General features: G+C 37.6%; 1 protein-coding gene across 9 annotated transcripts in view; it reads right to left on the bottom strand.

The window, feature by feature from the left end:
- The window catches only part of SLC25A21 (solute carrier family 25 member 21), a 533,965-nt gene that overhangs the window by 138,952 nt on the left and 374,502 nt on the right, over positions 1-20,511 (bottom strand). For all 9 annotated transcript variants that reach the window (XM_079912925.1, XM_079912920.1, XM_079912921.1 and 6 more), the window contains one exon: positions 15,883-15,966. In XM_079912925.1, the coding sequence (XP_079769051.1) occupies positions 15,883-15,966 (84 nt within the window). The remainder of the gene's footprint in view (positions 1-15,882; positions 15,967-20,511) is intronic.

The following is a 20,511-nucleotide window of genomic DNA, read 5'->3' as shown; positions in this document are numbered from 1 at the left end:
TTGTCACAGCTTACCCTTCCCCCTCTCCATATCCTCAAGTCCATTCTCTAGTAGGTCTGTGTCTTTATTCCTGTCTTACCCCTAGGTTCTTCATGACATTTTTTTTTCTTAAATTCCATATATATGTGTTAGCACACGGTGTTTGTCTTTCTCTTTCTGACTTACTTCACTCTGTATGACAGACTCTAGGTCCATCCACCTCATTAAAAATAGCTCAATTTCGTTTCTTTTTATGGCTGAGTAATATTTCATTGTACATATGTGCCACATCTTCTTTATCCATTCATCCGGTGATGGACATTTAGGTTGTTTCCATCTCCTGGCTATTGTAAATAGAGCTGCAATGAACATTTTGGTACATGACTCTTCTTGAATTATGGTTTTCTCAGGGTATATGCCCAGTAGTGGGATTGCTGGGTCATATGGTAGTTCTATTTGTAGTTTTTTAAGGAACCTCCGTACTGTTCTCGTACTGTAACCAATTCACATTCCCACCAGCAGTGCAAGAGTGTTCCCTTTTCTCCACACCCTCTCCAGCATTTATTGTTTGTAGATATTTTGATGATGGCCATTCTGACTGGTGTGAGATGATATCTCATTGTAGTTTTGATTTGCATTTCTCTAATGATTAATGATGTTGAGCATTCTTTCATGTGTTTGTTGGCAGTCTGTATATCTTTCGTGGAGAAATGTCTACTTAGGTCTTCTGCCCATTTTTGGATTGGGTTGTTTGTTTTTTTGTTATTGAGCTGCATGAGCTGCTTATAAATTTTGGAGATTAATCCTTTGTCAGTTGCTTCATTTGCAAATATTTTCTCCCATTCTGAGGGTTGTCTTTTGGTCTTGTTTATGGTTTCCTTTGCTGTGCAAAAGCTTTGAAGTTTCATTAGGTCCCGTTTATTTTTGGTTTTATTTCCATTTCTCTAGGAGATGGGTCAAAAAGGATCTTGCTGTGATTTATGTCACAGAGTGTTCTGCCTATGTTTTCCTCTAAGAGTTTGATAGTTTCTGGCCTTACATTTAGGCCTTTAATCCATTTTGACCTTATTTTTGTGTATGGTGTTAGGGAGTGATCTAATCTCATACTTTTACATGTACCTGTCCAGTTTTCCCAGCACCACTTATTGAAGAGGCTGTCCTTTCTCCACTGTACATTCCTGCCTCCTTTATCAAAGATAAGGTGACCACATGTGCATGGGTTTATCTCTGGGCTTTCTATCCTGTTCCACTGATCTATCTTTCTGTTTTTGTGCCAGTACCATACTGTCTTGATCACTGTAGCTTTGTAGTATAGTCTGAAGTCAGGGAGCCTGATTCCTCCAGCTCTGTTTTTCGTTCTCAAGATTGTTTTGGCTATTCGAGGTCTTTTGTGTTTCCATACAAATTGTGAATTTTTTTGTTCTAGTTCTGTGAAAAATGCCAGTGGTAGTTTGATAGGGATTGCATTGAATCTGTAGACTGCTTTGGGTAGTACAGTCATTTTCACAATGTTGATTCTTCCAATCCAAGAACATGGTATATCTCTCCATCTAGTTGTATCATCTTTAATTTCTTTCATCAGTGTCTTATAATTTTCTGCACACAGGTCTTTTGTCTCCTTAGGTAGGTTTATTCCTAGATATTTTATTCTTTTTGTTGCAATGGTAAATGCGAGTGTTTTCTTGATTTCACTTTCAGATTTTTCATCATTAGTGTATAGGAATGCCAGAGATTTCTGTGCATTAATTGTGTATCCTGCTACTTTACCAAATTCATTGATTAGCTCTAGTAGTTTTCTGGTAGCATCTTTAGGATTCTCTATGTATAGTATCATGTCATCTGCAAACAGTGACAGCTTTACTTCTTCTTTTCCTATTTGGATCCCTTTTATTTCCTTTTCTTCTCTGATTGCTGTGGCTAAAACTTCCAAAACTATGTTGAATAAGAGTGGTGAGAGTGGGCAACCTTGTCTTTTTCCTGATCTTAGTGGAAATGCTTTCCGTTTTTCACCATTGAGGACGATGTTGGCTGTGGCTTTGTCATATATGGCCTTTATTATGTTGAGGAAAGTTCCCTCTATGCCTACTTTCTGCAGGGTTTTTATCATAAATCAGTGTCGAATTTTGTCGAAACCTTTCTCTGCATCTATTGAGATGATCATATGGTTTTTCTCCTTCAATTTGGTAATATGGTGTGTCACGTTGATTGATTTGCATATATTGAAGAATCCTTGCATTCCTGGAATAAACCCCACTTGATCATGGTGTATGATCCTTTTAATGTGCTGTTGGATTCTGTTTGCTAGTATTTTGTTGAGGATTTTTGCATCTATGTTCATCGGTGATATTGGCCTGTAGTTTTCTTTCTTTGTGACATCCTTGTCTGGTTTTGGTATCAGGGTGATGGTGGCCTCGTAGAATGAGTTTGGGAGTGTTCCTCCCTCTGTTATATTTTGGAAGAGTTTGAGAAGGATAGATGTTAGCTCTTCTCTAAATGTTTGATAGAATTCACCTGTGAAGCCATCTGTTCCTGGGCTTTTGTTTGTTGGAAGATTTGTAATCACAGTTTCAATTTCAGTGTTTGTGATTTGTCTGTTCATATTTTCTATTTCCTCCTGATTCAGTCTTGGCAGGTTGTGCATGGCAAGTTTTATGTTATGTATATTTTACGACAGTAAAAATTAGATTAAATTTTAAAATTCCTGTCTGATAATTCCAAAATTTGAGTCACTTACTGTGGTTATTTGGTCTTTTTCCCCCTAAGATCCTGTAATTTTTTAATTGAATACAGGACAGTGTGCATAAAAAAAAAATCAAAGAGTCTCTGGATGGTGCTATCTCCGCCCAAAGAGGAATAATTTTCTCTTAGTAAACAGATGGAGTCTAGTAGATCACCTTCATCTTGCTGAGGCTGGATTTAGGCTTTATAGGGACAATGAGTTTGTGCTTTACTTCTAAGGCATAGCCCTTATCTGAGGAGTGGACATTCTGGGTCTCAACTGCAAACTCAAGAGTGTTTACCAGAACTCTTCCACCTGGTTGGGCTTGAACGCCAAACCTTGTCTCCCCAGCATCATGGGGCTGCTTAAATCTCTGCTCATCTCTAAGCTTCTCAACTTCTGGGTTTTTTTTTGTTGTTGTTTTTGGGTTTTCTTTTTTGTTAGTCTGTTGTTGGTTTGTTATTGCTGGGTTTCTTGGAGTTTCTTCCTGCTCCCATGAAGCTTAGGAGTTCGCAAATGCCTCAAGGGGAAATTGCTTATAGATCTTTGGGTTCACTCCTCTGCAGTTTCTCTCTTCTCTGCGATTTTTGCTTCTTAGGTCTCAGCCGTTTGCCAGCCCTGAACGCCAGCCTCCAACTCATCTCTCTCCTCAACTAAGACTTGATCTCATCTTCCTCTCCCAACCTTTCCTGTAAGACTTAGCAAAGCCTTTACAGAAAAAGCCAGAGTGAATGTAGAGCTCACTGAGATGGGCTTCTTTCCCTCAGGTCTTGTAGCCCCTCACAAGTTCTGCCTGGTTTGGTGGCTCTCTATTGCCTTAAAAAAGTAGTTTGTATATTTTGTCCAATGTTTATAATTGTTTTCAGCAGGAGAGCTGCTCTGATGCAAGCTACTATGGTTGTTGGAACCGAAAGTCTGTTAATATTGTCTTTTAAAATTCTAACACTTGATTTGCCTCTCATTCTGTTTTAGACACTCTTTTGCTTTCATTTTAATTCATCTTTTTATTGACCTGAGTATTTGGTTTTTATTTGTACTGTTTTAGCTTCCTGGGCTTATTAAACTCCAGTCAGGCAGTGTCATAAGTTCAGTGGTGAAGACGGAACACGTTCCAAGCAATGGGAGTAAATTGTTTGTTCCTGACTTGGGTCATCAGCCCTTCCAATTTCCCTAACTAAATCCCCCAATACCACCCAGAAACACTTGTGAATGCTGAGTCCCCTGAATCTAAAACCCACATGCCAAAATCCAACCCCCTACCTTCAGCCACCACATGGCCATTAAAAATATTCTACTGTCTTCCCAAGGCTGTTAAAAGAGGTTAATCTGGAGATAGATTATAATCTTTAGAATTATAATTATACAAATTATAATCTTTAGAATCTTGGTCTTAATGATATTACCAGAGCCATAAATTTTTCTTGGCATTTGCTTTGATTTGACCATATTTATTTTCTATATTAATGTGGCCAGAAGAGTATAAGGAAATAGCAATCATTCAATTAAATTCAGCAAACATAAGCTGGATGATGATTATATACAAAGAACTGTGTGGTATATTTTAGAAGCCCCAAAGATGATTTCATCAGAGTTCCACACATTTAAATAATTGTGAATAGTTACAAATAATTAGCTATAATATAAGGAACTAATAATGGAACTAGCTAACAATGATTGTGTGCATATTTATATACCTATACTTAGTGCTGGCAACATAGTAAAGTAGATGTTACTATCTCCATGTTACAAATAAAGAAATAGGAGTACAATGAGATTGTAATCTGCCTGAGGTCCCAAAACTTATATATAGGATTTGAATCCAGGTTTCTCTGACTCTGAAGGGAACTGTTACAGTAGAAAAAAACTGCCATAAGAGAACAGATGGAGAAAACTGTTACCATTTTGGATGATGAGAAAAAGAATCAAAGAGAAAGTAGCATATGAGCTGGGCATTTATGGATGAGCAGAATATCCATAGCCGGACAAAAGGCGAAATGCCATTCTGGCTGATAAATGTGCATGAGCAAAACACAGAAAATCGTTTCAGCAGTTATATTTGGTCCACAGGGCTTGAAGATAAGATGCATGTGATGACACTAGATAAGATAAAGTCTGAAAGGAGGGCCCCAAATAAAAATCATATCAAGTGTTTTGGATTTGCTTTTGTGTATTGCGTTAACTTTTTCTGTGTAACAAATTTCTCCAGAACTTCGTGGTAAAATTTATTATCACACACTTTCTGTGGGTCAGGAACATGTGCCTCTGACTCAAGGTCTCTTAAGGGGTTGCAGACACACTGTCAGCTGGGCTGGAGGTTTTATCTGAAGACTTCACTGGTGAGAGATTCATTTCCAAGCTCACTCATGTCCTTGGTAGGACTCAGTTCCTTCCAGGTTGTTGTTGAACTGAGGGCCTCAGTTCCTCACTGGCTATTGGCCAGAGATACCTTTAATTCCTTGACACATGGGCTCCTCCATAGGGCAGTGACCTCAAGGCAACAGAAAAGCAAGAAACCAAAAGAGCAGGAAGAATAAGAAAGGGCTACCATGATGGATGCCAGTTTTTTTATATGCTAATCTCAAAGGTGACATCTCATCACTTCTGCCATATTCACTTCATTGAAAGAGAGTCAACAAGCCCAGTCCATGCTCAAAAGGAGGGCATTATACAAGGACATAAACACAAGGAGGCAGGGTCATTGGGGCCATCTTAGTGATGGCCTACCACATGGATCAACGGGAAATCATCAAAGATTTCTGAATGTGCCAATGACATAACTTGGCTATCACCAGTCATCCATGCTCAAAATTAGGAAGTCATTCAAAATTTCTCCTTCTCATTCAACACCCATATCCCTTGTCACATCACTCCAAGGAGTTTAATGGTCAGCATTTTTTCTTTCTAATGGTATGTAAAATAATAGCACATCTAACGATCATTAGTGTCTCAGATTCTCTGGAAGAGGATACGGGTCCCGTGGTGGCTTCTGAGAGAGCAGTTTGTAAACATGGGTGTAGACAGAAGCCAGATCATGAGGATTAAGGAGTGAACAAGTGGTTAAGAAACATTCTGTAATCTAACACATATTCTATTTTACACATGAAGCCAGAACTTTAGTAACTGATATGTCTTATTGCTTAGTGGATTACATTGCAATACACTTTTAATTTAGGTTCCTTTATAAATAGTGCCAACTTCTGGGAATTTTATTTGAATTTTGAAATTCATGTTGACCTGTTCACTGAAAACTTAAAGGATACAAAATGGTAATGACAGCAGAGCATGGCCTTATCTCTTACTGTGCTTCTTGATTCTTCTAATTTAGGAAAAGCTTTATGTAAGGAAATCAAAGAACTCATTCACTTAACACAAACTTACAAACTCTCTTTAACAGTTTCCAAAACTCATCCCACACTTTATCTCATTTTTTGTTACTACTGAGGCTGTGTCTACATTAGAATTCCTGGTACCTATGGCTTTGTTTTCCCATGAGTTCTCTGTGGCCAGAGAAGAATTATGAACATAGTGTTTATCAGCAGGAGAACTAGGCCACTGCATATGGCTGTCATCTGCTCTAGGTTTTGGTGACCACATATTTCAACATATATTGCAATCATATGATGATTTCCACCCCATCTGACAAGTCATCCGAGGAACTCTGGTTACATGCCTTATCTCATGTTTCATGAGGTTTTCCTGGTTATTACCCAATATTCAAGTTGAGTTAGGTAAAGGCGTCAACAGGTCAAATAACTGAGTTAGTTCATGCAGTTAGCCTTAACCTTAAACTGCATCCTGTAACTTCCTTTTGGAGAGGGCTCTAAGGATCAAAAGCCTCTACCTTGGTTTCATGAGATGATGGTGCCACATTTTAGAATATATATTTTTTCTAATTTCATTTGCCTAAGATGCCATTAAAAAAATTAAACCTTTGTATTCTTTGCGTGCTGATCTTAGGATCCAATCTCTTATTCTGGCAATCTCAATAGATTACTTTCTGCTGAAATTTTCTGATTTGTAGAATGTAACCAACCATACCATCTCTTCTCTACCTCTCCCAGATGCTATTCAGCCAAGTGAGATGAGATCTGTGGCAATGCTTTGAACCCACAATGGGAACAGTGTAAATCTGAGATGTTGCTTCTATTATTACCAATACTACTATTAAGTTACTGACAGAATGGGGAGCATGATATAGGATGCAGAAGACCCTGGATGAATGCCTGCCCCAACAAACACCAGCTATGAGGTGTTGGGCAAGGCCTTTAACATCTCTTATCAGTTTACTGACCAGAAAACTAAAGATCATACTCCCCACCTTTCTACCTGCCAGGGTTCTTGTGAGCATCAAGTGAAGTAAGATACGTGGACACATTTCGCAAAAGGGCCAAAATGGCAAACATTGATTGGAACATAATCACTATTATAAAAACAGCATCTGAACCTTCTCCTTTCTTCCAGTTTCAAACCACTTGAAAGAGCTGGAGGAGAGGTAAAGCTAGAGTCATGAGACTAGACAAAAAATTCACGGGCTGCTGATGAGAGCATTGTAACTGGGTAACTAAACAGATTCCTAAGCAGGAACTGAGTAGAAGCTTATCATAATTCACACTCACGGATGCTCCAATGGCACTTGACTCATGGGATTTACAGAGAAAACGTAGCAATCTAAACCATAAGCAATTAAATTTAGTTTAAATGCATGTACGTGTGCATATGTATGTATGTATCTTGCCAATGCTTTTACTTCTTAACAGTGTTCAAGAATATTAAAAATCCATGTGACCTTTTTCTTTCTGAGGAACATAAAACGAGATCAAATATGCATATGGCCAGGGATAGAAGACTTCCTACCAAAAAAGATAGTATATTGGAAGCCGTAATTCTACAAAGTCAGAGACAGTAGCTGAAATCAATGATGAAGATAAAATATTAACTCCTTTAACCTTGTCTATGTCAAATCATCCCTAAGTTATTTTCTACAATAAGAGAATCAGACAAAGGTAGAAGAGTTTTTGGAGATTTTCTTTCTCATTCTCATCTGAAAATGTTCAGTTCAACAACCTAGAAAAAGGATTCTGGTTTTTGTAAACACATTTTTCCTCCCAAGATGACTATGCATCCAGCCCATCAGAAATCCAGAATAAGTTAAAATAAAGGCCTGGAAATATTTTCAAATGGACATCTCCCACTGAGATGTGAAATCCCCTCACCCCCCACTAACAGTCTATAAAAACATGAAGAATATCTGCTCAGGCTCTGAATCGAGACACCAACCTTCCCAAAAGACAACTACTTCCACCCAAACAACTGGTCCTCCCTTCCTTCTTGTCAGCACTGCTCGCTGAGAGAGGCCGTGTTTGGTCTCTTAATCAGACCTTGCTGACGGGCCGACATCACTGCAAACGTTTTCACTTACTCTCTGGCAACACTTAAATCCTTGCCAAAGGCCAGTCAGTTAAGTCAGAAAGCATTGTTAGTGCGAGGCTGGGGGAGTGGGAGTGTGACGGTCAGCTAGCAATCTGTGGTGATGACAGGAGGGAAATCTAGGAGCTGAAACCATTTTAAAGGTCACTCTGTGGGCAGAACAAAAGACCTCTAATTTAGAAAAGGAAACAGAACTCTGGGACATGGAAGCACTAGGATGCTGCTATCTGAGCACTCTGAAAATTCATTATCCACTCCCTGATTGTAAAGACTACTTTACGACCCAAAACAGCTTAAACCAACAACTATTTGCTTTAGCAGCAGTGTAAGATAATTTGGTAAAATAGAAATGCTAAGTAATGTACCAGTGGGTTCAACTGCCAGTTTTTTAAATTTATTTTTTATTGAGGTAACATTGATGTTAATGATAATTATGTAAGTGTCCTGGGTACATTATATTTCACTTCTGTATACACTATAGCATGCCCACCACCAAAAATTTATTTCCCATCCGTCACCATGCAGCTGATCCCCTCTACCCATTTCATCTTCCCCCCATCCCTTCCCTTCTGGTAACCACTATTCTGTTGTCTGTGTCTACATATTTGTTTTTGTTTGGATTGGTTTGTTCATTTATTTTCTCTGTTTTATTTTTATATTCCACATATGAGTGAGATCACACAGTATTTGTCTTTCTCTGTCTGACTTACTTCACTTAGCGCAATACCTTCAAGGTCCATCTGTGTTGTTGCAAATGGCAATAATTCATCTTTTTAAATGACTGAGTAGTATCCCATTGAATATATATATATATATATATATATATATATATATATCTCACATCTTTATTTTAAAAAAATGTTCTTCTTTAGTACTTTTTTCTCCTTACCCTTCATTTTTTAAAAAATTTCAACCTTGAATTGCTAAATAGAGTTTAAAATTCCTAGCATAGCTTTCCGTGAAAAGCCGTTACATATACTTTATGACTAAAATTTTAAGAGTATAATATACTAAAGTATTGATAAATGATTTTTAAAAGGAGCACAGATCATCAGAGAATAGTAATAGTAGGCCCATGCCTGGATTGAGATCATCTCTCTTCTGTCTTTCTAAAACTGGGGAAAGCTTGGGAGAAGACTGGCTTCAGTCTATTGAACACCGTATTCTGGACCTGGCTCCATCATTTATAAGATTTGCCAGATGGATTTGCTATAGTTTCATTCTCCAAACTCTCACCTGCTATGTTTTTTTTTTTCCTTGTTTTCCTTTTGTCCCAACTAAAGAGGACGTTTGTTCTGCCATCGTTAAGAAGCCCAGGCAGGCCAGGGCTGAACTCCTCAGTGTGGGAGCAGGGATGTAATGTACAGCACGGCGACTACAGCTAACAAGACTGTACTGTACCCTTGAAAGTTGCTAGGAGAGTAGACCTTAACGTTCTCACAAAAGTGGTAATTACGTGAGGTGATGGGTGTGTTAACTAGCCCTACTGTGGTGATTATTTTGCAATAGATGCACGTATCACACCATCATGTTGTGCACTTTAAACTTACATAAAGTTATATGCCAATTATACCTCAATAAAGCTGGAAACAAAAGAAAACCAAACAAGGGAGCACTCAAGGGAGGTCCAGTAGGTACCAGGAAGGGCCTCTTTGGAAAAGTAAAAAGGAGAGGAGAGAAGGTACTCAAGGCACCAGGAAACTCATCACAGAAGGCACACTGCACATCTGGCACCCACCAAAGATCAAATTCATTTGGGTGAACCAAGCTTGCAAACCCAGTCAATCCCCAGTGATCTATACATAACTGATTTATACTGTGGATTATCTGCTTAGGGTTCTGGGGCACGGTCTGTAATTATTCATCTGAGTAAAAATTCTGCATTCGTTAAGTGGCAGTGAGTCCTCCACTGGATCTGTTGTCAGATAAGAGGCACCAGCCCGAGGATCCAGGGATCGGTGATGCCGAGAATCACCTGCTCCACTCCAACTTGCCAATACTGGGTAGATGAGTGGGTTTTTGTTGGATGAGAAGTCGGGCCGAAAGGAGAGAGAAAAAGTAGCAGCAACTACTGGGCCTTGTGAAGTTGGAACTTGATTTAGGTGGTGAGGCTGCTGATTGCTCAAATAACAATTCCTGGTAGTGGGAAGAGTTATCTCCTAAACTGTCTCTTCAAATCCAATGCTTGCCCTCACTTCCATGTGAGAGTGAGAGAGTTTCCAGACACTACTTTACTTAGGGGGGTTTTCTATAAGAGCAGGTCTTTCTATTTACAGAGGTTGCTTTAAAATTACCTGGCCCTGTTAGACTAGGTAAACCACTTTTTAAAAGGCAGACCCACCTAGACACCAAATTAAGCTAAAGATCTTGGAGTGAGTCCACCTGTAAAAAGAAAAATGTCCAAATCTTACCAAGTCGTTGATTTTCGAGTCGTAGATGCCCCGCTTCATTTGTCTGTGTCACAAGCCACTCATTCCCCTTCTTAATGAAAACAAGAGGGAGTGATTATACCTCCTGGGGCTGTGCCATTTATGCCGTCTGAAAGGCACTTAAACGAGTGGCACATTATCTCACACATCTGGAGTTTACCAAATTAGCCAATTACGCTGGAGCTCATAAAACGAGGCCTTAAATGTCATTTAACTAGAAAATATTATAATCACCAAGTGGTCTGATTGTAAGATGATACTTGGGGCAGCATCAGTGGTTACAGAAAACAAATCGTGAAACAAAACACAGTTCGAATGCCCCCCAAATGCAACCACATATTTTCTACAGTAATACTTTCTGAAGAATACCATATTTCTGAAGGCACCAGCAATCAACATGTTTCTCATTTGAAACTAAGTTTAATCTGACCTCCTGTTTCCTAGTTATTTGCCTTGGGCAAACCAGTGCCCAAGAATTTTCCTCGTAAGAAAACTAAGGAACAAGCAGGATGAGAGCAGACTGATGGAAAACCATGAATTCATCAGAGATATGGAGCTCTCTGCAAGAGATGGAACAATGGTTGGATTAAGAGTCTGGAGTTGTCAGAGGTTTGTGGTGCTGCCTCAGAATCGACAGGATTTGGTTGACTGACCATATACTGGTCTCCCATACTTTACTTGAAGGAAGAGATAAAAGCTGCTTTAAATTAGTATGTGATTTGAGGGTAGGAATACCAAAGGTTTTAGAATAGCTATTTAAAAATTAGAGGTTTACAGCCACTACTTCCACATTGTCTTCTTTTCACTTAATAAACAACAAAATTTGGTGTTTAATGAAAGGTGATACAGTGTAATGGAAAAACCATGGTATGTCACTAATACCTGTTTGACTTTGGGGAAGTTGTTTAACTTCTCTGATCATCTGTTACCTCACACAAAATACAGACATACATAATGATGCTGAGCTGTGTTGAGACTAGTGCTGTGCTGAAATGAAAAAGTCCCTGGCACAGTGCCTGGTACACTGAAGAAAATAAATATTAGTTTCATATCTTTCTTTACCTATGTCACCAGAATATCTTAAGTTCTGTTTAACTCTTTTTTTTCTCTTCATTTCAGAAAGAATGGCCACTAGATATTTTCAGAGAATGCAGAGTGAGGAGGTGGGCAGTCCTGGTTTTATTTTAGCATAACTTATAATACCCTCACCCATCTGTGAACATCTCAATCACTCTCTTTAAAGGAATGCTAAGTACAAAAATAGACTAGAAGAACTCTCATGAGATACTCGGAAGCAAAAGGAAATTAGGTGTGATGCAGGAACGCATGGTAAACAGAGATACCAGCTGCTATTTGCCAGGGGAGTTTACAAAATGAAGCTTACTGGTTTTGAAGGCACCTAGTCAACTAGGCTAAATCTTCATGTCTTCTGGGCTCATGATTATACTAGACGGACCTGTTAGTGTATTCTGGCAAACCAGAGAAAGATGAAGAATCATGGTGACGATGGAGGTACTCTCAACAGTGACAAATTCCTTCCCTGTCAGTTTTCTGCAATGACGACCTTTTTGGTAAAAGCTAAGTAAATACGACAATTCCACATAACAGAAATCCTTACTCACAATTTGGAAGGCCTAGTTTTAAAAACTTAAGTTAATTTCACCTCTGTAAAGCTGGGTTGAAAAACTATGTCCTTAATAACAGCACAATGTATCTATGCTTCTAAGAAGAAAAAAAATCTTAGAAGCAGTAAAGGGATTCAGAACCATGTGACTGAGCTCTTGTCTCTTAGAAATGTGAATTCTGGGCTGAGAGGTGGGGAATTGCATCTCTAAGAATGGTGACAATACCACTTCACTTTCTTACAGTGGGGAAATGGGAGCTCTGTGCAGATTCTAAGTGTCTTAACAGACTTTAATGTTTTTAAACAACAGAAAAGGACTAGCTTTCAAAACCCTTAACTTGAGGGGCTGGGGGAATTAGATAAGAAGAATCAGGAGATGGGCTGGGGGTTCCCGGGCGCTCGCGGCGCTTGCGTTCTTCCTAAAACAAAAACAGAAACAAAAACAAACAAAAAAAAGAAGAACCAGAACAGATGAGCTCTCTTAATTGTTAATAGTCAAACTGACTAGCACTATCCTCCCTGCAGGCCACAGAGCAAACTGGCCTCTACGCACCTGAGTGAAAAACCATCTTTGAAAGCAGAGTATACTGTAAAAGCTAACTAAGAAAATCAAAAGGAACTGTTTTGCTAGGAAAAAAATTCAACACAGCATGTGTTAAAAGGATTTTTTTTTTCTTTTTTCTTCCTCTTTTTTTTTTTTTAAACTTAAGGCTATGAAATGCTCTTGCTCTGTATCAAAAATAACAGGCAGCTTTCTCTTTGGTATTTTTACAAATATTTCCATCTTTAAGACTGGAGCTTTCTGACTTTTGCTAACAACATGTCCAGATCTAAAGGCATTACAGAAAGAATGTCAATTTGCTTTAGAAGCAATTAAACATACAGTCGAGGAAAAGGCCAATTTTACTATGCAGGGACCACACATACTGTATGTTTGTTACATTACTTGATATCAAAGCAGAAACATCAAATTCTTCCTAAAACACACTTGAAATGAAGAGTCTGGCTAAGGAACTCCCACATCCAATTCAGAGATATCTGTTACAGTTTACAGAACTTGGCAATGCTGACACTATTGTTTTATTGGAAAGAGATAATTTATTGACTATATAATAAACTATGGTTTCTTTAATTATATATATATATGTACTGGGTAAAATGAACATGATTTTGATCCCAACCGCCATAAATGCGGGCATATTATCAATGACACTTAGGTACCACATCACCAGAGGAATAGCAAGAATTTGCTGATTCTGTGTCACTAGATGACCTCAAAATATTTAATCAGCCTTCAGGATCATTATCACAGCTTCAGAGGGAGTGGCCTATAGCAAGAATTATCATCTTTCTTTTTCATTTTGCATCATCATGATGTTGGTGTGATGACTTTCATTCACTTGTTCAACATGCATTTACTGAGTATCTCTACTCAGTGCCAAACACAGGGATAGGGAAAACAGAGGGAAATGAGACGTGCGCCTCAGGGAAATGTATTCTTGGGGTGGGAGAGGGGAGACAGACAGAAAACAAGCTCAATAAATCAGGGTGGTGCACGCTATATAACAGATCTGCGCACGAGGAATGAGCCTGGAAGAAGCAAGGGCTGTCCTAGGAAGGGCTCTGTACACCTGATAAGGAATTTAGACTTTACACTGCAGGCCATATTTTTACATATTCCTGAAACACTCAAAAGATAAAACAATTAAAACAGTATGATACTGGCATAGAGATAGATAAATTAATGAAACAGAATAGGAAATAGAGAAACAGAATAGAAAATTTAGCTGATATATATGTGGAAGTTTAATATACAAAAGAGCTAGCATTTCCAATTAGTGAGTAAGGAATGGATTTTTTCAGCAGTGGTGTTTGGACAACTGAATAACCATTTGAAAATAAAATTTAATTCCTATATGCCATACTGCACATTAAAAAAAGAAATCACAGATGGATTAAAGATTCAGACGTAGATGTTTGTAATCTTGGGGTTAGAGGATGTCCTTCTTTTTTAATGTGTCATCAAGGTCAGATATCACAAAGGAAAAGATAGATATAAGCACAAAATCACAATCTTCAAAACTCACAAACTTCTGAAAGGTGTAAGACACTATAGTTGTAAGACAACTGACAAGTTGGGGAAAATATTTGTAATTTATGTAATAGTTGAAGGATTAGTACCTATAATATATACAGAACTCCTACAAATTAATTAAAAAATATAACCTAAGAGAAATGGGCGAGAGACACAAAATAAGCAATTCATGAAAGAAAGAATACCTAATGATATAAAAGTATGCTCAACCCCAGTTACAATCAAAGGAATACTATTAAGACACTTTTATTTTTCACTTATTAGATTATAAACAGGAGATGCATATTAGTGACAGATATATCAAATAATGACTGATAATGTCCAGTGTTTGAGAGGGTGTGGAGAAGTAAGAGCTCTCAAATACTAAGGATATAAAAGTCAGTACATACTTTTTGGAAGATAATTTGGCAACATCTATGATATAAAATGTGCATATCATTTGATCTTATAAGTCCATTGATAGCAATTTTTAAAAATAGAAATATATATATATATATATATATATATATATATATATACACACACACATACACACATAAATGCGAAAAAACAGTATGAGAATATATACTGTACTATTGTTTATAATAGTGAAAATATGGAAACAACCTAATGGGCCACCAAAGGGATTAATTTAATAAACTGCAGTATGTAGGTAAATAAATTACTATGCTGTTGTTAAAAAGAATCTATTGGCATGAGACGACATAAATGACATATGTTTAATTAGCAAAAGAGTAGCCCCAGTATAATCTGCTAAGAGAGGTAGTGAACTACAGAGTTAGGAGCATGGGCTTTGGGGTCAAGCTCACTGGATTTGAGTCCCAGCTTCAAGATTTACCAGATATGTGAAAATTACTAACTTTTCTGAGTCTTGGTTTCTTCATCTGTCCAACTGGAATGGCTCCTAACAGAACCTACTCTAAGAGTTATATGGAGAATTCCTAGTACATAGTAGAGGCTAAACATGTACTAGTTGTTATTATTACTGTTATCTTTTTGGTATAATGATTATTTTCAACCAATTCTCTTACGAAAACAACTTCAAAAAGCACATCTAATATCCTTTGCAAAATTATGCTCAATAGAGACTTTAACTGAATCTATACATCAAAGACAATTTTAGTTTATGTAACAAAAATATTCTATTTATCTGATCATCTAATAGATAGGATGATGAACCTGACACATCAATTTTTGATAAAGATATGTTTTGATTGAATATTCATAAACCAGAATGCAAACAAGGAACACATTTGGGCGCTATATTTAAGAATCAAAATAAAGAACTATCACATTTAGATATCCCCAGTTATAAGAACTTTAAAAAGCCTCAATAGCACAAAATAAAAATTGTCCTCTAGTCATCAAACTATTATTCATAAAGGATATTATTAACATCCTTTTTGTGGTAGTTTCTATCATATACATATTTAATTTTCAACCGTATTATCCAGAAAAACACATACAAAAATAGGAAGACACCCTTTTAAATATTTTTCCCTACTAAGACTAGGAAAAGAAATCATTCAAAATGAGAAAACACGTTGTGCAGTAATATATTAAAATGCCCACATCAACATACAGACTATATATAAAGAACCATACATACCCTTCTGTGCGGAAAATCATTCGAAAGCTGTGTCCTAAGCTTTTGTAACTGTTTGGATCAGTTGCACATCTCTGAATCTGGAACCTAGAAACAAAATCAAACAAACAAAAAAAATCCAAGTTAAGGATTTTGCCAAATGGCTTTTCTCATTTTTCAAAGTCTTAGGAGACTCAGCCTTTTCAGATTAATCTAAAATATTCTGGGTTTTGCTACAGATTTTACTGATTTATTTGTCTTGTATAATCTTTACCTTATTTTTGTAGCCTTTAAAATTATGATATTTCTCTGTACTTTAATAGAACTGCAGAAAGAGTTGTTTTCATCTGTTTCTTAGCTAGGCAGATGCACCCTGAGGCATTTATGCTTTTTTCTTTTGCGAAAAGCACACACAGATGTCATAGATTGTTTTAATGCATAATTCAGAAATCTGAAGATGCATATGAAACAAATAAGTAGCTCTATTTCTTATCTTAATTAGTGCTCTTTGATGGTAATTTAATACAAAGTTTAAAAATACAGAGCAGCTAATATGGCCTAACTTTGATCCTGATTATGAATTTGGAATTCATTCTGGCAGACAGGAGCCTGCGTTTAGAGCAAGAATTCGGGTCATACCGTGATACAATTTATTATCAGTACTTCATGATAGAGCAGAGTGGTCACTAGGGGTAGTTCCGGTTACCTGGACCTTCACAGAAGCACAGTGCTCTGCATGTAGTTTGTGCGCAATAAAGATGTATCCCATTTTAGAAAGCCAAATTCTTTTTTTCGTCTTCGTTTTTGGTATGATCATGCATCTCAGAACTCTAGCCTTCAAAATGTGGAAGTTCCCGGTGTGAGGGTCTTACGTATTTTGTGTCTTTCCCTGGGGTCTGTTTCTAATGAGATTTATGACAAGTATTGTCATTTCCCTACACCCCAGTTCTCCAGTTTCGCTTTTCTTTAGGCTGCCTACTCCTTGTGTTTAACCTTCTTGTCCCAATTCTAAGTTAAGCCCCTTCTTCCTTCTGTACTTCCCTCCACGGTTTTAGCAAGCCTTTTAAAATAGAAATTCTCAGAAACACCCCTAATATTGTCTACTCTAAGATGCTTTTCCCAGATTGTTAGATTTATGACATGAACACAACTTCTAATTCTGAGAATGATTTATTTTATAGTTCTAGGCCCCAGGGAATTATGCTGAAAACACACACATATATCACAGAGAAGTGTGAATATTTTGCTTTCACTGAAGTGATTGGGCATATGAACAGAATAAGTAGACTATAAGACTGGAAAGTGAGGCTGGATTACATTTGAGTTTGTAAAGTGGAGAGGTGCTGAACGTGATTGTGCAGGAGAGTAGCCGTCCTGAGATGAAGGAGTTGATTCTTCCAGTAGAGTACTTGAAATATACAAATTCCTAACAAAATATTTATTGTCTGATTGGGTGGATTAGAATGGGAGTATGGAGGGCAGAATGATGATGAAGGCAATTATGATAGTCTGGGTGAAGATAATGATGCCAGAATATGAATGGAGGAAACAAATGTAATAAAAGAGGTGTGTTTGCTGGATGATGGTTTTTTTCTTTAAATCAATGGGTTTTTTAAATGATACATTCAACATGATCCTCTCTTGATCCTCATCAACCCAGCAAGTAATATTCTACTGCCCTAGACTTACTATTGCCAAAGTTTAAAATGTCACAAATATTCATAATGTTTTTGCTTGTCAAACTTACATCTCTATTAGCATGATCATTTTTAGGAGGTTAGTTTCTAGGCAAGAACTATATCCCTAAAATTTAAATTGCATGGAGCTTATCAGAAGATCATGAAGCATTATGACTAACTCATTTAAACTGTTCTGGATCCAGAGGTGCATTTGGTGTGTGTATAACCACTGGCCTAGAAGACTCAGTAAGCAGTTCTGTCTAGAATCGAGAACACGATTTGATGGTCAGGTAGGTGGACCACGTTTGGTATTTCTGGACTACTGTATGTAGATGAGATAATCTGGGACTTGGGATACAAATGAATTAACTAATGCTAAACACAAAATAGTACAATGGAATAACTACAGGTAAGTTTATACAACAAATAATCTTGGAACATAGAGAGCGATTTCCAAAATACGACTTTGATCCTAATTCAGAAAAGAATCTCCATCTCTGCATTTGCATATTTGTAACCTACATTCATTGTTGGGTATGAAAAATTTCTTATGTCTAACTTTCAAGAGAATAACTTAAAATAGTTTTATATATTATAAAAACATTACATGCTTATAGATTTTTCTCATAATATCTGTAATAATTTTCATTAAGTTCATTTCCCCCTGTCAAATTCCTTTCTGGATACTTTTCTCCCAAATTACCAAGTATTTTTTGAATATTTGCCATATGAAATAAGATGCTATAGGTTTTACGAAAACCCAGGGCATTATCCCCACTCTCAAGAAACCCAATAAATAAATGAGAAAAAAATTTTTACAATAAAAGGGAAAATATCCAAAATGTCAAGTAGCATCAGCACAAGTTGCCCAGGTGTTCATCGGAGGGAGCAATTACTGCTTTCTGCAGAGGATCAGGAAGGATCTCAGGAAGGAGAAGGGATTTAAGCTGGTCCTATAGGATTCAGAGAGGCAAAAAGAGTAAGCCAGGAGGAAGCATTTCAGGTGGGGAATTGAGAGAGGGAGAGATGTCCTTTTAATAGAAGTGAAAGAAAAGATCTCCCACCATGACAACCTCCAGTGTTTCGTTCAGGATGGATGTTACAGCATCCTGCTGGTGGCATTCAGCTGCTCAGGGTGGATGGAGACCTGAGCGGGTTAGAGGAGGGTGTTTATGAGATAAAGTCAATGACCAATATAGAGCGTTTGGCCTTTTCCTGCTCCTCAGCAGAGCATTTCAGATAACTCTGTGGCCATCTCACAGTCATGTGACCCGGTCCTAGAAGGAACTGTGAGTCACCAGAGGGACCAAAGCAAGTGAATCCTAATGGCAAGAAAATTGACCTTAGCTCCTCTTTTATTGATGGGGTTAGAGACATCAGCTTTGTCTATGATGTCTGCATGTACCAGTAATACCAAGGTGGGTCCTCTGTCAGCTTACACAAAAATGAATACAGAGTACAATTACTTCTTAATTAACTAGTTATCTAACTTGGCTATTGGAAGTCTAGGCACTTCACTCATTAGTTGCAATTTCTTTCTTTTTTCAGAATCCAACAGATGATAATATTTCCAATCCACTATTCTCAGTTAATGAGTTCTTGAATACTTACTATGTATTAGGTACTCCACTATTTGGGGCATTATGAAGAAATAAGAAATAATCCTGCCCTTTAGAAGTTTATAGTTATGTGAAGGAGATGTACAAATAGATGATTACCATATGCAAGGAATAATGTTTAGGAATGGTATTTCAGAGTATCACATGTCAGACAATGAGTTTTACTGGCACTGAATAAACATTTTTTAAAGTATTTTTTAATTTAATTTAATTTTTTAAGTATTTAAAACATTTTTTAAAGTATTTAAAACATTTTTAAAAGTATTACTTTTACTGGAGATGATCTTATCTACGGCTGACAGAAAATAGTATCAATGTTATGCAGTGACATTAGAGGGAAGAGGGAAAACGGGAAGGATATATTTGGGCTAAATATCTGTGATTAAACCTTACCCTCCCACTTTAAAACAGGCAGCAAGGACAGTCAGCGGAATCTTTGAGGAGTGTTCCATTTAGAAGCTGACTGTCTGATGAATGATGCTGTGTTCATTACAAACAGGAGCGGCAACATCAAATAGCATCACACGAGGAGAGTCCACAAGCCGTGTTGCAGAGCAATGCAAAAGGATGGGCAGGCATGGTACATACTAATTCCTCTGTAAAGCCTCCCACCATTCCTTACTATCCTAAAGTAGCTAGAGGTCCCATTAAACAGGCAAAGGCAAGTACAGCTGTCTCTTCTACTGCACATCTCACTTACGGCGTGTCTGCACTCTGCAGAGAAAGTCCATGCTGTATTTAGTTCCACTACACATGACTTATTCTGATCACAGAGTTATCAGTTCTTCTAAGGAATCTGTTTCAAGTTGATATAATTACAGTGCATTTTGGTCAATCATGTAAAACAGCAATTTCCTTCTTCGTCTCTTACATTTCAGCAACTTAAAAGGTTTCTCTCGAATTGAGGCTTTACATCAGCATTTTCCAAGCTGCGTTCTGTGCTAACAAATTCTCTCTATGCTCGAGGAGACAATTTCCCAGTTACGTAATAGAACTCTTTGTAAAATTACAAAGGCAAAGCCACACTACTCTAAATACAATCAAGATATCTAGAAGAAAAGATTGGACTTTCCCATTGTCCTAATAAAAGCAGTTTGGCCACATCTGGAATCTCCATCTGAGGAACTTCTTTTATTAGAATGAAAACTTGCTGCCAAATGGGCAAATTGGACAATGGAGTAATACTTAAGAAATATTCAGTGCCTAATATCAGGTCAGAAAGAAACACAGGGAAAGGAGTGCGGCTCAAACCCTACGCTCCATTGCCCAGCAGCCAGTGGTCCCATCTGCCATGGAGCCAGGGAGCCTGGTGCTACACACTCTCAAAACTGGGAGGGAACAGCCCTACCATCCAC

The sequence above is a fragment of the Stenella coeruleoalba genome, assembly GCF_951394435.1.
Source record: "Stenella coeruleoalba genome assembly, chromosome: 2".
In the NCBI taxonomy this organism is placed as follows: Eukaryota; Metazoa; Chordata; class Mammalia; order Artiodactyla; family Delphinidae; genus Stenella; species Stenella coeruleoalba.
Note: the sequence above shows the minus strand (reverse complement) of the source record. Positions and strands in the feature narration are given on the sequence as shown.